This window comes from Coregonus clupeaformis, chromosome 30 (genome assembly GCF_020615455.1).
Source record: "Coregonus clupeaformis isolate EN_2021a chromosome 30, ASM2061545v1, whole genome shotgun sequence".
Classification (NCBI taxonomy): Eukaryota; Metazoa; Chordata; class Actinopteri; order Salmoniformes; family Salmonidae; genus Coregonus; species Coregonus clupeaformis.
In genome coordinates, this window is record NC_059221.1 from 33375001 (window position 1) to 33397966 (window position 22966).

At 45.5% G+C, this 22966-nt stretch overlaps 2 protein-coding genes across 15 annotated transcripts in view; both read left to right on the plus strand.

The window, feature by feature from the left end:
• LOC121545392 (serine/threonine-protein kinase WNK2) overlaps window positions 1-2128 on the plus strand; it is a 73353-nt gene extending 71225 nt beyond the window's left edge. For 7 of the 8 annotated variants that reach the window (XM_041855878.2, XM_041855881.2, XM_041855880.2 and 4 more), the window contains 3 exons: window positions 53-97; window positions 720-1018; window positions 1188-2128. In XM_041855878.2, coding sequence (XP_041711812.2) covers window positions 53-97; window positions 720-1018; window positions 1188-1508 — 665 coding nt within the window. In that variant the 3' untranslated portion in view covers window positions 1509-2128. The remainder of the gene's footprint in view (window positions 1-52; window positions 98-719; window positions 1019-1187) is intronic. The other variant, XM_041855882.2, reaches the window with a different exon arrangement.
• Window positions 2129-8772: 6644 nt separating this feature from the next.
• On the plus strand, window positions 8773-22534 carry LOC121545390 (peregrin). Of its 7 annotated transcripts, XM_041855871.2 has the most exons (17): window positions 8773-9023; window positions 9193-9235; window positions 10362-11140; window positions 12756-12945; window positions 13289-13576; window positions 13845-14362; window positions 14552-14792; window positions 15110-15241; window positions 15388-15516; window positions 15624-16023; window positions 16182-16490; window positions 16663-16932; window positions 17120-17267; window positions 17473-17606; window positions 19303-19418; window positions 19588-19742; window positions 21374-22534. In XM_041855871.2, exons 3-17 carry the CDS (start codon window positions 10407-10409, stop codon window positions 21555-21557), a joined length of 3948 nt encoding a protein of 1315 aa, XP_041711805.1. In that variant the 5' UTR covers window positions 8773-9023; window positions 9193-9235; window positions 10362-10406; the 3' UTR covers window positions 21558-22534. The 7 variants fall into 7 exon arrangements, with proteins under 7 accessions (XP_041711805.1, XP_041711804.1, XP_041711807.1 ...); XM_041855870.2 differs by lacking the exon at window positions 9193-9235; XM_041855873.2 differs by lacking the exon at window positions 9193-9235 and having other exon boundaries at window positions 19306-19418.
• The last annotated feature ends 432 nt before the right edge of the window (window positions 22535-22966 follow it).

Consider the following 22966-nt stretch of genomic DNA (forward strand, 5'->3'; position numbering starts at 1 on the left):
GTGTGTCCCGGCCTAACTGTTTCTGTCTCTGTGCTGTTTTACCTTCTTATAGGGTCCACACTGAAACGACTATGTCTAGGCAAAGAGCGCAGTAGTAGTAACTATCTCATTTACTTTCTTCTTTCTCTGTCTTCGCTCTTTTTTTCTGTTTGCATGAGCACCCGTTTATATTCACGTGTTGAGTTTGGCACCGGAAATAAAACATGGCAGATGTTGTTGAAAATGTTGGGCACTGTTGCACAAGGAGTGTCACCATAGATTGATTTGAATCGTTTTTTGTATTTGGTAGTGCATGGCAGTGTTTGGCCTAAATGTCAGTGCGCTGAACAATGTGACTTGGTTGTTTGTATTAGCGTTAATGGTTTCTGTTTGTCTTACTGTGGTGGATCGGTTGGGTGGGTGGGTGGTTGGGATTCAACCATGCTGTAATCCTTTGGCTGCTAGGTTTGAGGAAAGAAATAACATTTGCTGACCAGTAAAATGAGATCACATTTCAACTTTCTCCAGAAAACGATTACCAATCAAAGGGACCTTTTTGAGGTCCACTGAAAAACAAAGAAACCAATTGTAGTTGGCCTATTTGATATTTGAGTAAATATACAGGCTGAAGGTAGTTAAAGTGCCATAATGGACAACTGTAAAAGGCCTAACAAACAGCAGCCAATCGATTCCATCAGTAGGGTCTAACTGGGCAGAGTTTACAAATATTTCTGTTCTAGGGTCTTCTCACGGCGCCAGTGCAACTCAGACAGTGTCCAATCAGCAACAGCCACCAGCTGTTCCCACCCCTTCATCATCTCCTCAACCAATGGCGGCGCTAGCTCAGGTCCAGACGAACAACAGCAACAACAAGAAGCCAGGCACCTTCACGGACGACCTGCACAAGCTGGTAGATGATTGGACGAAGGAGACGCTGGCGGCCAATCAGCCACGGCCCTCTCTGAACCAGATCAAACAGCAGAGACGCAGGCAGGACCTGGAGGTCCGAGCCACGCCCCTGGGAGGAGCCACACAGGAGGTAAATGGCATAGAAAAACACATCAAAAGTCTGAAGAAGAGTATCACCAGTGTGATAAAACACTTTTGGAAGTTGCAGCTTACCTCGCTCTCTTTTACATTTTCATGCGAAAAACAGTTGACAAAAGTCCATGTACACAATGTTAAACATCCCCTTTTGGTTCTTCCAGGTGAGATGTGCCATCCTTCCAAACAAGTTCCAGCTGCCTCTGTCCTGCCCGCTGACAGCTGTAGGCCCAGCCATGCCCACTGACCTGGGCTCCAACCCCTCTGCCATGCTCCAGCCCGGGTACCTGGTACCAGCAGGTCCTTTTGGAGGGGTTGTGCCCGGCCCCCTGTACCCCCAGCAGTGGTCTAGTATGTCCAGCCCTGTGGGGATGATGGGGGCAACGGGAGGGATGCCCTACCCCACCATGGCCAACCCCGGGTTGCAGGCATACCCCCTTACCCTGCACAGCCCTGAGAACGGCCTTAACACCAGGACTACCTAATGTGACAAACAGCACTTTCCTGCACCGAGTAAACCCCCACCCCATTGCACCTGACGCTTAAAACAGACTGCCCCTGACTTTCCCCTCTATCCCAGCACCCTCACATCAGGACTGTCTAACTAACAGGTCTTACCTAATTCTGTGCTGATAACCTAACTCCACTCTGTCCCCCCTGGTTCTCACTCAAGGGTTACAATTGTAATGAAATCAAACTCTAATCACTTTTAATGGGGTGATGGGCCAGAAAATAGAATAAAGTAGGGTCTACACATTTAGATGCACCAACAAATGGCTTATGGGTCGTTCCACCTCAAAGCACAAGAAAGAGGATTTTGACAACCACCATCTCAGATTGTGCTGAAATAATTTATGTAGTTAGAAACGGATCAGATTAGCATTCCTGAAACATTTAGTTGAAGTATAATTTGATCTCTGAGAAATTAAGCTAATTAATTTCACACAAATTGGCCATTTTAATTTATAGGATTAATATCATCTTCAATAAATATAGGAGCTAACATCTGATTTGGACCATAATTATTCCTAACAATGAGTTAGACATGAGGAATCCAATAAGATTATCGAAGGCCACCCACGGACCCCCCACATCCCACCCCAACAACCAGTATACCCTATCAGTTCTCTATGTCTGACAAGTAGTATGGAGCTGTGGCTTGGATTATTGCTTCTTCATCCTATGTAATTTATTATTCCCTGTGAATCTATAGTTTTTTTCCCCTGCAGAGAAATGTGCCTTTTGAAGTTGCCTGCATTATTTACCATAAATTAGTGTGAAAGTACCAGGTTTTGCTCTCTAGATCCAACTGTTCCTGTTACAGCCACACCCTTTTATCAATTTCACTGGTATTTAGTGTTTATTAAAAGGATCACAACATTTTCTTTGCAACTTTGGGTAGAAAACCAAAAGCTTTTGCTTATGATGAAAATAAATTATGTGGTCATCCTCACAATTCAAGCCAGTCCTCCATGAAAGCAATTCAGTTTGTCCTTGTTTTCGGCTTAATATGTGTCCAGGAAACGGCACCTCAGTGTGTGGTTTATTCTCTTCCAAAAAGGTCTGGATTAGTTACTTGTGAACAAGCAAACCATTAGGCTACAGCAGTTGTAAAGGATTTCAATGTTATGGTCTCTAATGGTCTTCAATAGTAAAAGTGCCAAACACACTGTATAGTGTTTTGCAATGTTAATGGTGTTGCATTTAATGGAAATGTCACTTATCACACTACATATAGAGATGTTTTCTAATAATTGTATTGAAAAGCATACGACTGCCATGCAATGGTTTATAATTGTATTATTTTATTAGAGTTGTGACATTTGTCACTAGACCATTTCTCCATCAGTTTCTGCCTTTTAGGAAAAGTCTTCATATGAGAATTGCACCACAGGGATAGCCCTCTGAGAGCTGACATTTGTTGGACTATTTAAGGAGAGCTTGGTTGAAGCATTAGGTTGCTGAGAGAAAGACTAACTGAATTCCTTTCATGGAGGACTGGCTTGACTTATTTTCATCATGAGCAAAAGCTGTTGGTTTTCTATCTAAAGTTGCAAAGAAAATGTTGTGATCCATTTTATAAAAACAAGACACCAGAAATTTGATAAAAGGGTGTGGCAGGAGCAGGAATAGTGGCATCTAGTGGGCAAAACCTGGTACTTTCACACTAATTTATTACATTTACATTTTAGTCATTTAGCAGACGCTCTTATCCAGAGCGACTTACAGTTAGTGAGTGCATACATTTTTTAAATATTTTTTTTCTCATACTGGCCCCCTGTGGGAATCGAACCCACAACCCTGGCGTTGCAAGCGCCATGCTCTACCAACTAAGCTACACGGGGCCCATGGTAAATAATGCAAGCAATGGCTAATTTCTCTGCAGGGAAAAAAACCCACCAGATTCACAGGGAATACATTACATAGGATGAAGAAGCAATACTCCAAGCCGCAGCTCAATACTACTTGTCAGACATAGAGAACTGATGCTGTATACTGGGTGGGATTGGTGTGGGGGGTCTGTGGGTAGCTTTTGACCATTTTATTGGATTCCTCATGTCTTACTCAAGACGTTTGACCCAAATCGGATGTTGGGTACTATATGTATTGAATATTATGTGAATCCTATAAATTAAAAGGGCCAATTTGGGTGTAATCAATTAGCTTAATTTCTCAGAAATTTCTACAGAAAGTTGCAGGAATGCCAATCTTATCTGTTTCTAACTACAGAAACGATTTCAGAACAATCTGAGATAATGGTGTCATGGCTTTGCTGAAATGACATAGAACGACTCTTATGTGTTGGAGTACACATAAGTGTGTCTGAATACTGGCCCCTACTTGACTGTACTACTCAACCCCTCCAGTGTTCCTATATGCAGGATAGTCCTGCCGCACTCTGCTCTGATTATCTGGTCTGATGCTTTATCAAAGAGCAACATGCATGTACATAACCTGTGAGCTTGTAAATCTCCAGTGTGCTGGTAGATATACTTTATACAGCACCTGAAGTTTTCCTGTGCGTGCGTGCGCACAGTATAAATGTCCTTTAGTGTGTGTGTCGGAGTACCTACTGCTTTTGGCTTTGGTCTTGACTTAACTCACAGCCATACAAATAATATTAGCAGTCACCAATATGATGTTTTCACCAAATCCGTCATAACCAATAAGCAGTCATGTTTTCAGATTGCTTTTTATCGTTTACTAACATTTTGTCAACCTTAATACACTACATTAGAAATCAAAATACAAGGGTTTAAGATGACAGGATACCTGTATTTAAGGTGAAGTTCTCTGGAGGAGTGTAGTGCCTTGAACATTGTTTTTTCTGTGAAACGAAGCATGTCCAAATACAATAGATTTTATTTCATGGTGGCTCGAGTGCCACTTCATTTTTTTGTGAATTGCAGACACTTTTTATTTTCTTGTTGGTTTACATTTGAATGCCCTTATAGCGCTGCACTATTAACACAGTATAAGCTTTTATTTGAGTAATAAAATCATGTTTTTAATCTTTGTTTACTCCACCCCTGTGAAATTTAGAACGCCATAGAGGTGAAATGTACAGTTGCCTTGTGAGAACAGGCAGTTGATGTAGCTACAGTTAATAAAAGAGAGTAAAACATAAAATAAAAGTCAAAACCCACTCATTGGGCAATGGGTAGTGTCATAGGCATAGTTAGAATTCCTAGAATTAACATTCCTATTCAAGTCAACGTTCCCCAATGGATGGACAAATTGAATTCTCATTCTATATTTGTAGGTCTGTTTTTTGAGGGGAGCCAGTAGTGTCCAGCTCAGAATGTAGCAGAGAGGCAGGTTTGCCGAGCAAGTCTTAAAGTGCAATTTCACCCATCCACCTAGCTTTCGTAGTGGCCTTGCCACAAGCCTTACCCAGGAACCTGCAACGGGAGCTAGTTTCTTTTGTTGCCTTTTTAGTTCAACGTAAGTTACAAATCACAAAGAAAACACTAACAGCATTTACAACTGCAAAATATTTTCTGTTGGGCCAAGAACATGGCTCTCCTATTATTATGCACATCATGTGATTTATTTAGTGCAATCGCCAGTTATTATATACTTGTCTAAAGTATTGTCATTGTTTTGTGTTTCTTGAGCTTGATGTCAATGCTGCTAGTGTGTCTGTGGTGGATCCATTAAGTAGGAAAGGAGTTGTTAGGATGTGTGTTATCTGGTCGTGGTACTTGATAACACGACACACAAGATAATACGCATCCCTCCAGTAATAAATACCATTTTCAGATGGTGAGTTTTCTCAATAAGATGTTCATGTGAAGCAGTGTTATTATATTGCCTTGTTGAAATTATTAATAAACTATGTATCATTTCCCAGGTGGTTGTTGATGATACCCTGGCTTTCTTTTCTTTGTTTATGGTTTTGAGTGTTTGATTCCTCTGTTCAGAATGAAACATGCTAAATGCAGATGGATACTTGATTGGGGAGAATTGCACATGGCATGACCTGTGTTCTAACCATAGACTGTATAAAATGGGTTCCAACCTGTAAAAATATGATGATAATAAAAATAATATATGCCATTTACAGACGCTTTTATCCAAACCAACTAAGTCATGCGCGCATACATTTTTATGTATGAGTGGTCCCGGGAATCGAACCCACTATACCTGTACATAATGGGATGAACCTCCCCCTTATCCTCCTGACTACTGAAGAGCAGTCCAACTGTTCAAATATTTTCCATTCAGCAAGATTATTATACTGCCTGTTAGAAATCTCACAACCATCACACCAGTTAAAGGTTGCAGCACTCCAGTCCTGCCAAGCTGTGAATTGTACAGTTTTCCTGTAATTAGTATTTCTACATTTTCTTTGTCTGTTTTGGGATTTCACATCAGTGTTTGTTATTCCATCAATTCGGTTTGAATTGGACTTTTATAGGATATTATGCAGAGTCTTCTGCTTTGGTGAAATACTTCTAGTAGTGAGAGATTTCTGTTCTCTGTTCTCTGTTACTTGTATCTGACAGTAATGCTACACCTCCCTGTCTGTTATGCTTAGTGAGCAGATTTGGGAATACCTCTGTTGGAATATTCACTGGGAGGCAACATTCAGATCCATAGAAATGGATTGTATAGAGCAGATACGATTATCTGAGGAATAGAGAACTGTGCCTCTTCTGATCATTGCTTTCTATCAGTTCTGAGCAACATTGCCTCCTATTGAATATGCCCCCCCCCCCCCATTGAAGGCTTGCAATAAAGCTCTGCGTGGGATTGCGTCTGCCTGCTGTGCATTTCCCATTATATTACCTTACCAACCCAGTCAGCCGCACTCTAATCACAAAGACTGTACCTGTTTAAAGAGAAATAAACATTATTTTGTGCTTGATGATGTCTCCTCCTTTATTCCTCTAGAATCTATATCTATTAAATTTAACTCTTTCAGGCTGTTTTTATTGAGTAAAGATTAATCCTATATTACTGTACAGGTGTGATCAATTATTGCGTTCCCTTCTTACCCTCCATCATTAACACTTTATTGGGGAAAATGCACTATGTTATGCGCATTGCTTATTTTCACAGGTTCTGGGTGGTGATTTGTCCATCTGACGCACCAGCTGTTTTCGTCTGCATTGTGTAAACCATTCCACTTCAAATCCTTGACCAATGACTTCAATTCATTGATGTTAATTACACTGAACAAAAATATAAATGCAACATGCAGCAATTTCAAAGATTTTACTCCGTTACAGTACATATAAGGAAATCGGTCAATTGAAATGAATTCATTAGGCAATAATGTAAGGATTTCACATTACTGGAAATACAGATATGCATCTGTTTGTCACAGATACCTTAAAAAAATAAAAGGTAGGGGTGTGGACCAGAAAACCAGTCTGTATCTGGTGTGACCACCATTTGCCTCCTGCAGCGCGATACATCTCCTTCGCATAGAGTTGATCAGGCTGTTGATTGTGGCCTGTGGAATGCTGTCCCACTCCTCTGTGCGAAGTTGCTGGATATTGGCGGGAACTGGAACATGCTGTCGTACACATCAATCCAGAGCATCCCAAACGTGCTCATTGGGTGACATGTCTGGTGAGTATGCAGCCATGGAAGAACTAGGACATTTTTAGCTTCCAGGAATTCTCTAAAACAACGTTGGAGGCGGCTTATGGTAGAGAAACAAACATTCAATTTTCTGACAACAGCTCTGGTGGAGATTCCTGCAGTCAGCATGCCAATTTCATGCTCCCTCAAAACTTGAGACATCTGTGGTATTGTATTGTGTGACAAAACTGCACATTTTAGAGTGGCCTTTTATTGTCCCGAGCACAAGGTGCACCTGTGTAATGATCATGCTGTTTAATAAGCTTCTTGATATGCCATACCTGTCAGGTGGATGTATTATCTTGGCAAAGGAGAAATGCTCACTAACAGGGATGTAAACAAATGTGTGCACAACATTTGAGAGAAATAAGCTTTTTGTGCATATGGAAAAGTTCTGGGATCTTTTATTTCAGCTCATGAAACATGGGACCAACACTTTACATTTATTTATTTTATTATTATTTTTTGCACCAAAGAAAACAAGTGATAGACACAATACAGATTTTAAAAAATGTAATTACATTTAACGGTGTGCAGGTGTGGTTGGAAGCCTTGTAAAAATCACACCACAAAAAAACAATATCAAATACAAAAATAAATACAATACATCAGTATATTTCTAGGCCTGATTATCTTTCATCTAGAAAAGAAAGAGTGGCGCAGTGGTCAAAGGCACTGCATCGCAGTGCTAGCTGTGCCACTAGAGATCCTGGTTCGAATCCAGGCTCTGTCGTAGCCGGCCGCGACCGGGAGACCCATGGGGCGGCGCAAGGTAGGGGAGAGAATGGCCGGCAGGGATGTAGCTCAGTTGGTAGAGCATGGTGTTTACAACGCCAGGGTTGTGGGTTCGATTCCCACGGGGGGGCAGTATGAAGGGAAAAAAAAGTATATATAATGTATGCCCTCAGTAACTGTAAGTCGCTCTGGATAAGAGCGTCTGCTAAATGACTAAAATGTAAATGAGTCTGTTCAAATTGACCTCCAATGAAAATTCAGTCCACCTCCACTTTTTGATTGTATGACATGTTTTTTGTATTAGCACCATGATAAAATTACATTTGGCCTACATTACTACTGTATAAATGTCAAATTACCGTAATCACAATAGATTATTGGTATTAGGCCTATAACAAACAGACATAGCCTATAGTGAACAATAAAAATCTACATTTGACTGTATAACTATATATATATATTTTTTTTATTCCTTTGACAGGCTATACTGATCAAATAATCAATTTCAAACCTACCCGGCACGTTTTCATATTCAAATTTATGGCGCAAACCCTCCATACATGATTCACGTTTCCATATTGGCAGATTCGCAAATTACAAAAATAAAAAAACATAATGATCTTAGACGTTTTCATAAAATGTAATGCAGCCTATTTTATCCGTATGTTTTTCGTCTTTGGACATTCTTTATAGTGCATATTTATCCAGATGTATATTAAAAGATGTGAAACTGATAGTTAGATTCGCCACACAGACAAATAACAACAAAAGGAACCAAATTACATTTAACGGTGAAAATGTGACGCCACTTCACTAGGCGTCCATTGACTTCAGAATTACACCTTCCTCAAACACCAAAGAATGGTACACATCGAAATTAGAGCCTTATTTCGACAAATACACCATAGAACAAATCCTTCTCTATTTGACGAAAGTGCCCACACGCGCCTGTGGCGTACAGCAGTGGCTGCACCTTTTGTTCGCTGGAGTTCCTGAATTATTCCCATCACAATGAAATTACTAGGATATTGTGTTGTTGTGTAAACCATTGACCCCACATTTCTTGTGATTAGATAGGGTTTTATATAATTAATAAATCGATCTGCAATCGTCCCATTTACTGAGCTGTAGTGAGAGATTTTGCAGAACGCAAGCTTGAGGAGCCCTGAGCAGTAAGTGTTTATTAATTCAGAGCTACATTGGCTATGTATTCGTGGTGTCTAGAGAGAAATAGGTTAACATTTGTAAGGTGTTTTATTAATTGTTTTAATTGCAATGTATTTGTGCTTTGATTTATGTTACAATTTACTTTTCGAATCGTTTCTTATCCTATGTCGCTAGCGACACAAGAAGACCCAGGATTCTGAGTTCTACATTATCATAAGTATGATATATTTATCTTTCCCTGTAAGTAAATGTAATTCCCCTAGAACGACATTGTTGACTAAGGAAATGGTTTTGCTTTAGTTACATTAATAGGTTGTGATCAGGTAACACAGGGTGTTATTTTGTAGTGGCTTGGTTGATCAGGGTGAGGTCTAAACCATGTGGAGGGAAACATTGTATCAAGCTGATACATCATTTGAGCTGTTACATTGTATCACCTCGGGTTGTTGTCACCCGTAAGAATGGTTACAATGTTACTCAGGCTTCTATAGATACAAATGTATCATTTTGCTGCAAACTAGCAACAATGGTTGCAATCTAGTGGATATGGCTATCTGGTTGCACTTGCAAGCTAGTTGCTACATATTTCCTTGGATCTTTGAGCACGTGAATAGAACAACATGATATTACGCTATCCAAATGAATACAGGGGCTAAACATTCGATCGATCAAGAGTCATTCATATGATTTATTATCTTATACGTTGATTAGCTTGCCAGAGTTTTATCTGGTACTTCTGGTAAATATGTTTTTCCAGTGAGAGTGGAGGCTATGGGCAGGTGTTTAGAAGTCTGTTTTTTTATTTATATAACGCATCTGGTCGAATCAACCTTGAATTTATCCGTTATCTGTAATCCAACATTCCAAACGTGTAAATTATCTCGGCTGTCAAATCGATCCGGTTACTAACTATCTAGCTAGCTTTTTGTGTCTTCAGTTTAAGATTTTAATCAATATTTTATTCGAAAACATTGTTACTTGTAACGGTAAGTAAGCAGTATGATGAGCAATGTTGCAAGTAAAATATAATTTGCATTGATTTAGCTAGCAAGAAAAATGGTCAGATGCAGCTGTCGTTGCCATGGTAAAGTTGACAGCTATCCAGCCACGTGCCTGCTGTTTGCAGGGTTTTGTTTCCTTGAAATCAGCAAGACAACATGGAATAGCTTTTAGGATTCCAAAGGGCTAAAGGCAATGGACACAACTTTGTTGTTTTCAACATAGACTGACTACTATATTGACATAATACCCACTGGCATGTCTGTGTTTCAATTAATGTTGGAGTGAGAGATGCCAACATTTATTTAGTGCAAATTTACACCCTCCCCCCCTCTGTGTCTCAGATGTAAGCTTGAACAGCTCCTGTCCCAGCAGTGGCCATCGGCACAATGGGGCTGGACTTTGACGTGAAGACTTTCTGCCACAACCTCCGAGCCACCAAGCCCCCTTACGAGTGCCCCGTGGAGACCTGTCGCAAGGTCTACAAGAGCTACAGCGGCATCGAGTACCACCTCTACCACTACGACCATGACAACCCCATGCCCGCACAGGGCATGCCCCAGAAGAAGAGGAAGGGGCGCCCCCCTCGGGTGTCCCTGGTGGGGACCGGGGACGGGGAGGGAGGGGTGGGAAAGGGATGTGGGCCAGGGCAGGGAGGGAACACCCCTGGGAGTCCTAACCAGTCAGAGCACTCCCACTCCCCAGGCAGAGAGACAATGACATATGCCCAGGCCCAGCGCATGGTGGAGCTGGAGATCCATGGACGCATCCACCGCATCAGCATCTTTGAGAACATTGACGTCGTGTCGGAGGACGACAGCGGGGCAGAGGACCCTCCGTCCTCGGGCGGAAGTGGGGGAGGGGCGTGTAATGGGGGTGACAGCGGGGGAGGAGGGAGTGAGGTGGGGGGCAACGGCAAGGACAGGCCAGATACCCCTGCTGCTAACGGGGGTAAGGCCACACCCAAGTCTGGGAAGCACAAGAGTAAAGAGAAAAAGAAGGAGGGATCGTCGCACCACCACAGCACTTCCTCTGGCCCGGCGGTCAAACTGCCTGAGGTGGTGTACAGAGAGCTTGACCAGGAGAGGCCCGACGCTCCCACACGACACACATCCTACTACAGGTCAGTCACAGTACCACATGACACTCATCCTATTACAGGTCAGTCACAGTACCACACGACACTCATCCTATTACAGGTCAGTCACAGTACCACATGACACACATCCTACTACAGGTCAGTCACAGTACCACACGACACTCATCCTATTACAGGTCAGTCACAGTACCACACGACACTCATCCTATTACAGGTCAGTCACAGTACCACACGACACTCATCCTATTACAGGTCAGTCACAGTACCACACGACACTCATCCTATTACAGGTCAGTCACAGTACCACACGACACACATCCTACTACAGGTCAGTCACAGTACCACACGACACTCATCCTATTACAGGTCAGTCACAGTACCACACAACACTCATCCTATTACAGGTCAGTCACAGTACCACACGACACTCATCCTATTACAGGTCAGTTACAGTACCACACGACACACATCCTACTACAGGTCAGTCACAGTACCACATGACACTCATCCTATTACAGGTCAGTCACAGTACCACACGACACTCATCCTATTACAGGTCAGTCACAGTACCACATGACACACATCCTACTACAGGTCAGTCACAGTACCACACGACACTCATCCTATTACAGGTCAGTCACAGTACCACACGACACTCATCCTATTACAGGTCAGTCACAGTACCACACGACACTCATCCTATTACAGGTCAGTTACAGTACCACACGACACACATCCTACTACAGGTCAGTCACAGTACCACACGACACTCATCCTATTACAGGTCAGTCACAGTACCACACGACACTCATCCTATTACAGGTCAGTCACAGTACCACACGACACTCATCCTATTACAGGTCAGTCACAGTACCACACGGCACTCATCCTATTACAGGTCAGTCACAGTACCACACGACACTCATCCTATTACAGGTCAGTTACAGTACCACACGACACACATCCTACTACAGGTCAGTCACAGTACCACACGACACTCATCCTATTACAGGTCAGTCACAGTACCACACGACACTCATCCTATTACAGGTCAGTCACAGTACCACACGACACTCATCCTATTACAGGTCAGTCACAGTACCACACGACACTCATCCTATTACAGGTCAGTCACAGTACCACACGGCACTCATCCTATTACAGGTCAGTCACAGTACCACACGACACTCATCCTACTATAGGTCAGTCACAGTACCACACGACACTCATCCTACTACAGGTCAGTCACAGTACCACACGACACTCATCCTACTACAGGTCAGTCACAGTGCCCCACGACACTCATCCTATTACAGGTCAGTCACAGTACCACACAACACTCATCCTACTACAGGTCAGTCAGTCAGTTAGTCCTCTGTAGCTTAGTTGGTAGAGCATGGCTCTTGCAACACCAGGATAGTGGGTTCGATTCCCGGGACCACCCATACTTAAACAATGTATGCACTCATGACTGTAAGTCGCTTTGGATAAAAGCATCTGCTAAATGGCATATATTATCATATTATAGTCAGTCACAGTACCCTGCCTCAGCTGGTGGTATTGGAGGTCTCAATTTCCATACTCTCTCACTCCATTCTTCTCTGCTCTCTCTCTCCCCCCACACTTTCCTCTCCCTCAGGTACATAGATAAGTCGGTGGAGGAGCTGGATGAGGAGGTGGAGTATGACATTGATGAGGAGGACTATATCTGGCTGGACATCATGAATGACAAGCGGCGTAGTGACGGGGTGACGCCCATCCCCCAGGAAGTGTTTGAGTACCTCATGGACCGGCTGGAGAAGGAGTCCTACTTCGAGAGCCACAACAAGGTGACACACTAGATTCTCTCTCTCTCTCTCTCTCTCTCTCTCTCTCTCTCTCTCTCTCTCTCTCTCTCTCTCTCTCTCTCTCTCTCTCTCTCTCTCTCTCTCTCTCTGTCTATCTCTCTCTGTCTCGCTCTCTCTGTGACAGCTTTTGTGTCAGTCCAGCTTTCCAGACATGTGATGTTGACTTGCTTTATCTGTCACCTTCTGTTGGGTGTGTAGTGTACTGTACTGAGTGAGCAGTAGGATGTAAAACGGCATTAGCTGTGTGAGTCTGTTCCCCTAAATAGTTATCCCCTTACTTACCCTCTGGTCCATTTTCTTCTCCCACTTTCCCCTCCTCTTCCAGACGGACCCCAGCGCCCTGATCGACGAGGACGCCGTCTGCTGCATCTGTAACGACGGCGAGTGTCAGAACAGCAACGTGATCCTGTTCTGTGACATGTGTAACCTGGCCGTGCACCAGGAGTGTTACGGCGTGCCCTACATCCCTGAGGGCCAGTGGCTGTGTCGCCGCTGCCTCCAGTCCCCCAGCCGCGCCGTCGACTGTGCCCTCTGCCCCAACAAGGGTGGGGCCTTTAAACAGACGGACGACGCACGCTGGGCCCACGTGGTGTGTGCACTCTGGATCCCCGAGGTAAGAGTGTGTGTGAGGGTAGGAGTGTGTGCAACGGTAGGAGTGTGTGTGTGTGTGAGGGTAGGAGTGTGTGTGTGTGTGTGTGTGTGTGTGTGTGTGAGGGTAGGAGTGTGTGAGGGTAGGAGAGTGTGTGCATGCTGTGCTTGTATGTATCAACAAAGTTTTGATGCTGTGCATGTCTGTATCTAGTCTGTCCTGTTGACAGTCCTGTTGTACTGAATGTGGCTGATCTCCTCACCCCTTTCTCCCTCTCCTTCTCTCTCCCCAGGTGTGTTTTGCCAACACAGTCTTCCTGGAGCCCATCGACAGCATCGAGCACATCCCCCCGGCGCGCTGGAAGCTCACCTGCTACATCTGCAAGCAGCGCGGCTCAGGGGCCTGCATCCAGTGCCACAAGGCCAACTGCTACACAGCCTTCCACGTCACCTGTGCCCAGCAGGCCGGCCTCTACATGAAGATGGAGCCCGTCAGGGAGACCGGCGCCAACGGCACCTCATTCAGCGTCCGCAAGACCGCCTACTGCGACATCCACACCCCGCCCGGCTTAGCACGCCCCCTCGGGGGGGTGGGAGGGACTAGCATGGGCTCCTCCCACAGTGAAGGCGAGCTGGAGGAAGACGATGAGCCCAGTATAGGTCACGATGACGACACCAAGGGCTGGAGCTCAGAGCGGGCCAAGAGGGCCAAGGCCAAGTCCAGACTGAAGATGAAGAGAGCTAGGAAGATACTGGCTGAGAAGAGGAACGCCGCGCCCGTGGTGTCTGTGCCATGTATACCCCCACACAGGTACACACTCACTCACTCTCTCTCTCATACACACACACACACACACACACACACACACACACACACACACACACACACACACACACACATACTCATACTCACTGCAGACACAAAGGCATACAGATTCAGACTTCACATACTCTTCCAGTCTCGTCAGTCCTACCATCTCCCCTGTGTGTTCCTCCCCAGGCTCAGTAAGATCACCAGTAACCTGACAGTGCCCAGGAAGAGCCAGTTTATGCAGCGACTGCACAGTTACTGGACCCTGAAGAGGCAGAGCCGGAATGGCGTCCCTCTGCTGCGCCGGCTCCAGACCCACCTGCAGTCACAGCGCAACACGGAGCAGCTACAGCCGCAGCCGCAGGCGCCACAGTCACAGGTTCCCACGGTAACCACCACACAGGCTCTGTCTGGTGTTGTTATCACAGCGGTAGGGAGAATACTACTGGAAGCTCTGCATGTGTTTGGACTGAAGTGTGCCGGCTTTTCAGAGAGAGAAGGAAAGAGGGAGTGTGTGCTCTGTTTATGTAAATGATAGGGTTGCATTGTCTCAGGCGATTGCTTTGTTTGATTCTGCTGTGATGTAGTGGGTGTGGTGCTGCATCCTGATGAACTGTGTAGGCTTACTGGTGTGTAACACTACCAAACTAACCAGTTTGTGTCTTTGTGTGCATTTATTTTGTGTGTGTGTGTGTATTTGTGTGTGTTACATTGCCAATCTAACATGTGTGTGTGTTGGTGCCCCAGAAGGACAGTGAGGAGAATAACTTGGCTCTGAAGGAGCAGCTGAAGGCATGGCAGAGACTGAGACATGACCTGGAGAGAGCCAGACTACTGGTGGAGCTCATCCGCAAGAGAGAGAAGCTCAAAAGGGAGACGGTGAGACACACACACACTACTCACATCCATACTTCAAGCACATCTTTGAATATTGACACACAAACACACACTTGACATCTTGCAGTTTGCACAGTGAGCAGGTGTGCTTAGAGTCTGTTCTGATGTTGATCTGTGTGTGTGTTCAGATCAAGGTGCAGCAGATGGCGCTAGAGATGCAGCTGACTCCCTTCTTGGTCCTGCTGAGGAACACACTGGAACAGCTCCAGGACAGAGACACCAGCAACTTCTTCACTGAGCCTGTCCCCCTGGCCGAGGTAACACATACACTTTTTTGGGGGGAAAACTCTGACACCCCTTTGTGTTATCTCACACACACTGTGGCTGGTGGGGTTTAACCCCTAACCTCTCTCTCTCTCCTCAGGTGCCAGACTACCTGGACCACATCGAGAGGCCAATGGACTTCCAGACCATGTGGAACCTACTAGAGGCTCACTGCTACCTCAGCTTCGAATCCTTTGAGGCAGACTTCGGCCTCATCGTCAACAATTGCCTCAAATACAACGCCAAGGACACAGTGTTCTACCGTGCTGCTCTGCGCCTCCGGGAGATGGGTGGGGCCGTGATCAGGACCGCTCGCAGACAGGCCGAGCGAATCGGCTTGGACTATGACACAGGTATGCACCTCCCTCGAGAGCCCAGCCCGGACAGCCAGCGTGACAGAGAGAGAGACCGAGAGAGGGAGAGAGAGAGGGACAGGGACCGAGAACGAGAACGAGAGAGGGACCGAGACGGAGACAGGCCGCTGTCTTCCAATGAGGAGGGTGAGTGGCTTGGAGTCCTGTTTTATCACCAGATGTTCTACTCCCGCCTCTCCCCCTTTCACCCTTTCCTACATTTGTACTCTTCCACTTAAGTTATTATGTTGCTGTATAGCCGTGTGGGATTCTGTAGTTGTGTTACATTTCTCTCTGTTTCTTAGACCTGCTCTTACCAGAGAACCGGCGGCGGCTGCCATTGGAGGAGCAGCTGTGTTTCCTGCAGGCGCGCTTTGATGAGGTCAACTCGGGGAAGCACAGCATTGGTCAGTCGCGGCGTGCCAAAGCCCTGAGGAAGGAGATGACTGTCATCAAGAGGAAACTTGCCCACCAGAGAGAGGGTGGCTCGGGCATGGGGGGCAGGGATTCAGGGGGCGGGGGGGACAGGGGACCATCCCTCCCCCATCACCCCTCCTCCACGGGACGCCACGACGAGGGGGAAGAGAGCAGCAGTCAGGAGATCAGTGGCAAGGGTGAGACTGAGGGGATATCTAAACTAAACTCAGTGTACATGCTCCAGTATTCATTTACAAATGGATCTCACATAGGCCTACCCATACTGTTCATGTCCAACTCTCATTATGTTAGATATATGATATACAATTTTCAGTCTCCCTGCTTCTCCCTCCTCCTCTCTCTCTGTAGATCTAAATGCATCATCCTCAGCTCTAGCTCCAGAGGTGGGACGTCGTACCTCTGTCCTTTTCTCCAAGAAGAACCCCAAAATGGCCGGACCCCCCAAGAGGCCGGGCCGTCCCCCTAAGAACAGAGACACGGGACACAGAGGGGCAGGGGTGAGCCCCAGTCCAATAGGTCCCCCTCAGCTGGCCCTCTTGTCACCCCCTCGGCAGAGGAAGAGACCCCACAGCAGCTCCAGCTCCGAGAGCGACAGTGACATCGACGACCTCCTCCCGAGTAAGACACACACACACACACACACACACACACACACAATCAAACCAATCACATACACAATCACACTAGGCCTGTAACAACATTGTCTTTTAATGGTTACGACTCTCTAAGGTCAGTCTAGTAACTGTAACGGTTACAACTCTCTAAGGTCAGTCTAGTAACTAACGGTTATGACGCTGTCTCCTAGGCCTGCCCACTAACGGTTTTGGCGGGGCCAACCAGCCGGTGACGGAGAGTTTTCGGGTGTACAGAAACGAGAGGAGCCTCCCTCGATCCAGCTCTGACTCTGAATCCACCACTAGCAGCAGCAGTAGTGCTGCCTCTGACAGAACCAGGTCATTATAATAACCACACACAGACAGACACACACAATGGTATTTATACACAGCCATATAGTCAAACACAACTACACTGTCTATGTGCACACATTGGGTTTAGGATGAATGAAGTACTCTCTTTTTGTCTCTCTCTCTCTCTCTCTCTCTCTCTCTCTCTCTGTCTCTCTCTGTCTCTCTCTGTGTCTGTCTCTCTCTCTCTCAGTACCACTCCGTCTAAGCAGGGCCGGGGGAAGCAGTCGTTCTCTCGTTCGGCCTTCCAGGAGGACAGCAGTGAGGAGACATCAGGGACAGAGAACGACTCCTACTCTGTGGGAGGGTCACGCAGCGTCTCACACTGTGAGTGACACACATACGACACACACATATAGGCATGCATGCACTTCTCCGTCTTTGTCGATCTCATCTATCGCGCCACCTCTACCTCTCCTTTTCCCAAAGGGTGTGTGTTTAGGAGGTATATACAGTGCCTTCTGAAAGTATTCAGACCCCTTGACTTTTTCCACATTTTGTTAGGTTACAGCCGTATTCTAAAATGTATTACATTGTTTTTTTCCCTCATCAATCTACACACAATACCCCATAATGACAAAGCAAAAACAGATTTGTAGAAATGTTTGCTAATTGATTATAAATAACAAAAACGTAAATATAACATTTACATAAGTATTCAGACCCTTTACTCTTACTTTATTGAAGCACCTTTGGCAGCAATTATAGCCTCGAGTCTTCTTGGGTATGACGCTACAAGCTTGGCACACCTGTATTTAGGAAGTTTCTCCCATTCTGCTCTGCAGATCCTCTCAAGCTCTGTCAGCTTGGATGGGGAACGTTGCTGCGCAACTAATTTCAGGTCTCTCCAGAGATTTTTGATCGGGTTCAAGTCTGGCTCTGGCTGGGACACTCAAGGACATTCAGAGACTCCTGCGTTGTCTTGGCTGTGTGCTTAGGGTCGTTGTCCTGTTGGAAGGTGAACCTTCGCCCCAGTCTGAGGTCCTGAGCGCTCTGGAGCAGGTTTTCATCGAGGATCTCTCTGTACTTTGCTCCGTTCATCTTTTCTTCAACCCTGACTAGTCTCCCAGTCCCTGCCGCTGAAGAACACCCCCACAGCATGATGCTGCCACCACCATGCTTCACCATAGGGATGGTGCCAGGTTTCCTCCAGAAGTGACACTTGGCATTCAGGTCAAATAGTTCAATCTTGGTTTCAGCAGACCAGAGAATCTTGTTTCTCATGGTCTGAGAGTCTTTAGGTGCCTTTTGGCAAACTCCAAGCGGGCTGTCATGTGCCTTTTTCTGTCTGGCCACTCTATCATAAAGGCCTGAAAGGTTCTCCCATCTCCACAGAGGAACTCTAGAGCTCTGTCAGAGTGACCATTGGGTTCTTGATCACCTCCCTGAACAAGGCCCTTCTCCCCCGATTGCTCAGTTTGGCCGGGCGGCCAGCTCTAGGAAGAATCTTGGTGGTTCCAAATGTCTTCCATTTAAGAATGATGGAGGCCACTGTGTTCTTGGAGACCTTCAGTGCTGCAGAATATTTATGGTAACCTTCCCCAAATCTGTCTCAGAACTCTACGGACAATTCCTTCGACCTCATGGCTTGGTTTTTGCTCTGACATGCACTGTCAACTGTGGGACCTTATATAGACAGGTGTGTGCCTTTCCAAATCATGTCAAATCAATTGAATTTACCACAGGTGGACTCCAATCAAGTTGTAGAAACATCTCAAGATTGATCAATGGAAACAGGATGCACCTGAGCTCAATTTTGAGTCTCATAGCAAAGGGTCTGAATACTTATGTAAATAAGGTATTTCAGTTATTATTATTTTGTAAATTAGCAAAAATGTCTAAAAACCTGTTTTCACTTTGTCATAATGGGGTATTGTGTGTAGATTTCTGAGGATTATAATTGTTTTAGTCCATTTTAGAATAAGGCTGTAACGTAACAAAATGTGGAAAAAGTCAAGGGGTCTCAATACTTTCTGAAGGCACTGTATGTGTGTGATTCTGATGTATCGTGTGTTTCTCTCAGTAGGGTGGGGCCGGGGCCGATCAGGTTGTAGGACGCCATCAGATGACTACTCTTCCCTTGACGCTCTGGACCTGGTGTGGGCCAAATGTAGAGGCTATCCTTCATATCCTGCTCTGGTAATCCAGCCATGGATGGACACACACACACATTAGGATAAACTATGGTTGAAATGTCCATTCGGCCACAAGTTGCTAGTATCTCATACCAACCCATACCATAAAAGTTAAAACTATTGTATTTACCCGTCCTGTACCCTCCCTCTAACCCTCCCCCTCACCCCTGTAGATCATAGATCCTAAGATGCCCAGGGAGGGGGTATTCCACAGAGGGGTTCCTATCCCCGTGCCCCCCCTGGACGTCCTGAAGTTGGGGGAGCAGATGACCCAAGAGGCCCGGGAACACCTCTTCCTGGTACTCTTTTTCGACAACAAGAGAACCTGGTCAGTACACTGTCTGTCTCACTCTGTCTGTCTGTCTCTGTCTCTGTCCTCTGTGTTTGTCTTTCTCTGCTCCTCGCTCTCTCTTCCCCCTCTCTCTCTCTCTCTCTCTCTCTCTCTCTCTCTCTCTCGCTCTCTCTTTCTCTCTCCTTTCCTCTCTCTCTCCTTTCCTCTCTCTCTCTCTCTCTCTCTCTCTCTCTCTCTCTCTCTCTCTCTCTCTCTCTCTCTCTCTCTCTTTGTTCCCACTCATTTTCATATTTTCCCCCTTCTCTCTCCCATGTGAACCTCTATCCCTCTCACACTCTGGTAGAGAAGTGTTGATTTGAAGGCCTCCCCAGTGGAGGCAGCGGAGAACCCAGAATCAGAGTGTAGCAGCAAACCTCCGTCTGTAGTCAACAACGTGCAGCTCAGCAGCATTACATCAGTTCAGAAGGCTGTCTGCACGTAGTACAATAGCAAAGGAAACTGTTATTTACATAGAAATGCAAGAAAGAAAAGAAAAGCCATCGCTCGCTAGCAGAAGTGGGTCAGGAGTGATTGAAGAGGACGCTCTGAAAGAGAACAAAGAGAGAAAATACACTTTGTTTTAGGTCACAACACACGATACAACTCACAACAGTTGCTGCTGCACTGTGGATGTGGGTGGATAATAATGACCTGTGTGAGAAAGTGGATCTAACCCTGTATGTCCCTGTGTTTTTTAAAACCGTGTCTCTGTGTGTGTTTCTGACCCTGTGTCTCTGTGTGTGTTTCTGACCCTGTGTCTCTGTGTGTGTTTCTGACCCTGTGTCTCTGTGTGTATTTCTGACCCTGTGTCTCTGTGTGTGTTTCTGACCCTGTGTTTCTGACCCTGTGTTTCTGACCCTGTGTCTCTGTGTGTGTTTCTGACCCTGTGTTTCTGACCCTGTGTTTCTGACCCTGTGTCTCTGTGTGTGTTTCTGACCCTGTGTCTCTGTGTGTATTTCTGACCTTGTGTCTCTGTGTGTGTTTCTGACCCTGTGTTTCTGACCCTGTGTCTCTGTGTGTGTTTCTGACCCTGTGTCTCTGTGTGTGTTTCTGACCCTGTGTTTCTAACCCTGTGTCTCTGTGTGTGTTTCTAACCCTGTGTTTCTGACCCTGTGTCTCTGTGTGTGTTTCTGACCCTGTGTCTCTGTGTGTGTTTCTGACCCTGTGTCTCTGTGTGTGTTTCTGACCCTGTGTTTCTGTGTGTGTTTGTGACCCTGTGTCTCTGTGTGTGTTTCTAACCCTGTGTCTCTGTGTGTGTTTCTAACCCTGTGTTTCTGACCCTGTGTTTCTGACCCTGTGTCTCTGTGTGTGTTTCTGACCCTGTGTCTCTGTGTGTGTTTCTGACCCTGTGTCTCTGTGTGTGTTTCTGACCCTGTGTCTCTGTGTGTGTTTCTAACCCTGTGTCTCTGTGTGTGTTTCTAACCCTGTGTTTCTGACCCTGTGTCTCTGTGTGTGTTTCTGACCCTGTGTCTCTGTGTGTGTTTCTGACCCTGTGTCTCTGTGTGTGTTTCTGACCCTGTGTCTCTGTGTGTGTTTCTGACCCTGTGTCTCTGTGTGTGTTTCTAACCCTGTGTCTCTGTGTTTGTTTCTAACCCTGTGTCTCTGTCTGTATGTCTGTCTGTCTGTAGGCAGTGGCTGCCGCGTTCTAAGCTGGTTCCTCTGGGGGTGGACCGGGAGCTGGACAAGGAGAAAATGCTGGAGGGAAGGAAGTCCAACATCCGCAAGTCAGTGCAGGTGGCCTACCACCGTGCCATGCAGCACCGCAACAAGGTCCAGGGAGACCCCAGTAGCGACACCAGCGACAGCGACTGAGCACACGCACCCACATGCACAGGATGCACACACAGGCTGCACACTCCCGCAGATATGCCGAACACACACACATAGACAGACACACAAACCCACACGTCTTTGCTGGCCAACCCCTCGTATTGATAGGGTATTGGTTTCAGATCTGTGGCCTTGGAGAGCCTAGCACCCAGCACATAGGAGAATATGCCAGTAGTACCTATTGGAAAGCACATGCAACACCCTCTCTCCAACACACACACACACATTGTTGGCACACACAGTGGTATTTAATCTGAGATGTAAAATATGTATTTAAGAGAATTGAAACAAAAAGGGTATTAAGAAAAAATTTTATTCCCGGCATCATGATTGAGAATTGTCCTTGCATATGGTTGATATGAGTGTTTACCAGCGACTGAAGAACATGGTCTGCAGAAGGTCGTATAACACAAATATGCACATACACACACATATACATTCAAACAGGGAAATGCATATACACACACAAAGCTCTTCTCACAGGAAAATATGCACACACACACATCCACACACCACATGGTGTGCACTTATGTTTCCACAGTATCACTGGTCCAACACCCCCTCTACGCAACTCCCCCTGCAGCCCCCTCGGATCCCCGTGTCCAATCATGGCTTAGTGGAGCACGGGGTCGGACGGTATTGGGCAATCGACTGTGAGCAAAGCAGCTTCCTCTGTTATTTATTCCGTCTCCCAAGGACCTCCAGTCTTCTTCTATCTAGTCTGATGGACCGTCTCCACAACATTGCATTTTGCAGTCATTTCCTCTACTCTTCTGTATGTGTTTATTTGGTCTGTTTGTACTATTCTGGCCGCTGGTGAATAATGAAGACTAATGTAAATGTGATGAGAAACACACGCCAGCCTCACTGTCTGTTCTAGTCTCGGGCCAATGGCTTTAGAATTTTTATATATACAGATTACATAAAATAGAAATTTAATAAAATAATTGAGTTTTGTACACCATGGTCCTGGTCAACTCTCTTTTGCCTGTGTTTGTGCATCTGTGTTTGTCAGTGTGTGTGTGTGTACAACATTGCTGCCTTTCCCTGTTAAGTTCAAAGGTTCTCTCAGTCAAAATATTTTTGCAGAGATTATATCTAATCACAATGAATTACATGAGTACATAGCTCAGTGCCTGGACTTGTTTCTCAACCTTCATTTCCCAGTTGTGAGCAGGAAGTTATGTGGAATACCCCTGTGTGTTCTAAGGAAGCCCTGTTCTGCCTTTCAACCAGGATGAATCATGTGTGAGTGTATTTAGTTACCGCCATAACTGGGAGAAAAGGCTCAATATCAGTATAACTTTACCTACACTACCAGTGAAAAGTTTGGACACACCTACTCATTCCATGGTTTTTCTTTATTTTTACTATTTTCTATATTGTAGAAT

Coding starts and splice junctions, on each gene's coding strand:
- LOC121545390 (XM_041855871.2), top strand. CDS start 10,407: ATGGGGCTGGACTTTGACGTGAAGACTTTCTGCCACAACCTCCGAGCC. Junction 19,419..19,587: donor ATCCTTCATATCCTGCTCTG/GTAATCCAGCCA, acceptor TCACCCCTGTAG/ATCATAGATCCTAAGATGCC. Junction 19,743..21,373: donor TTCGACAACAAGAGAACCTG/GTCAGTACACTG, acceptor GTCTGTCTGTAG/GCAGTGGCTGCCGCGTTCTA.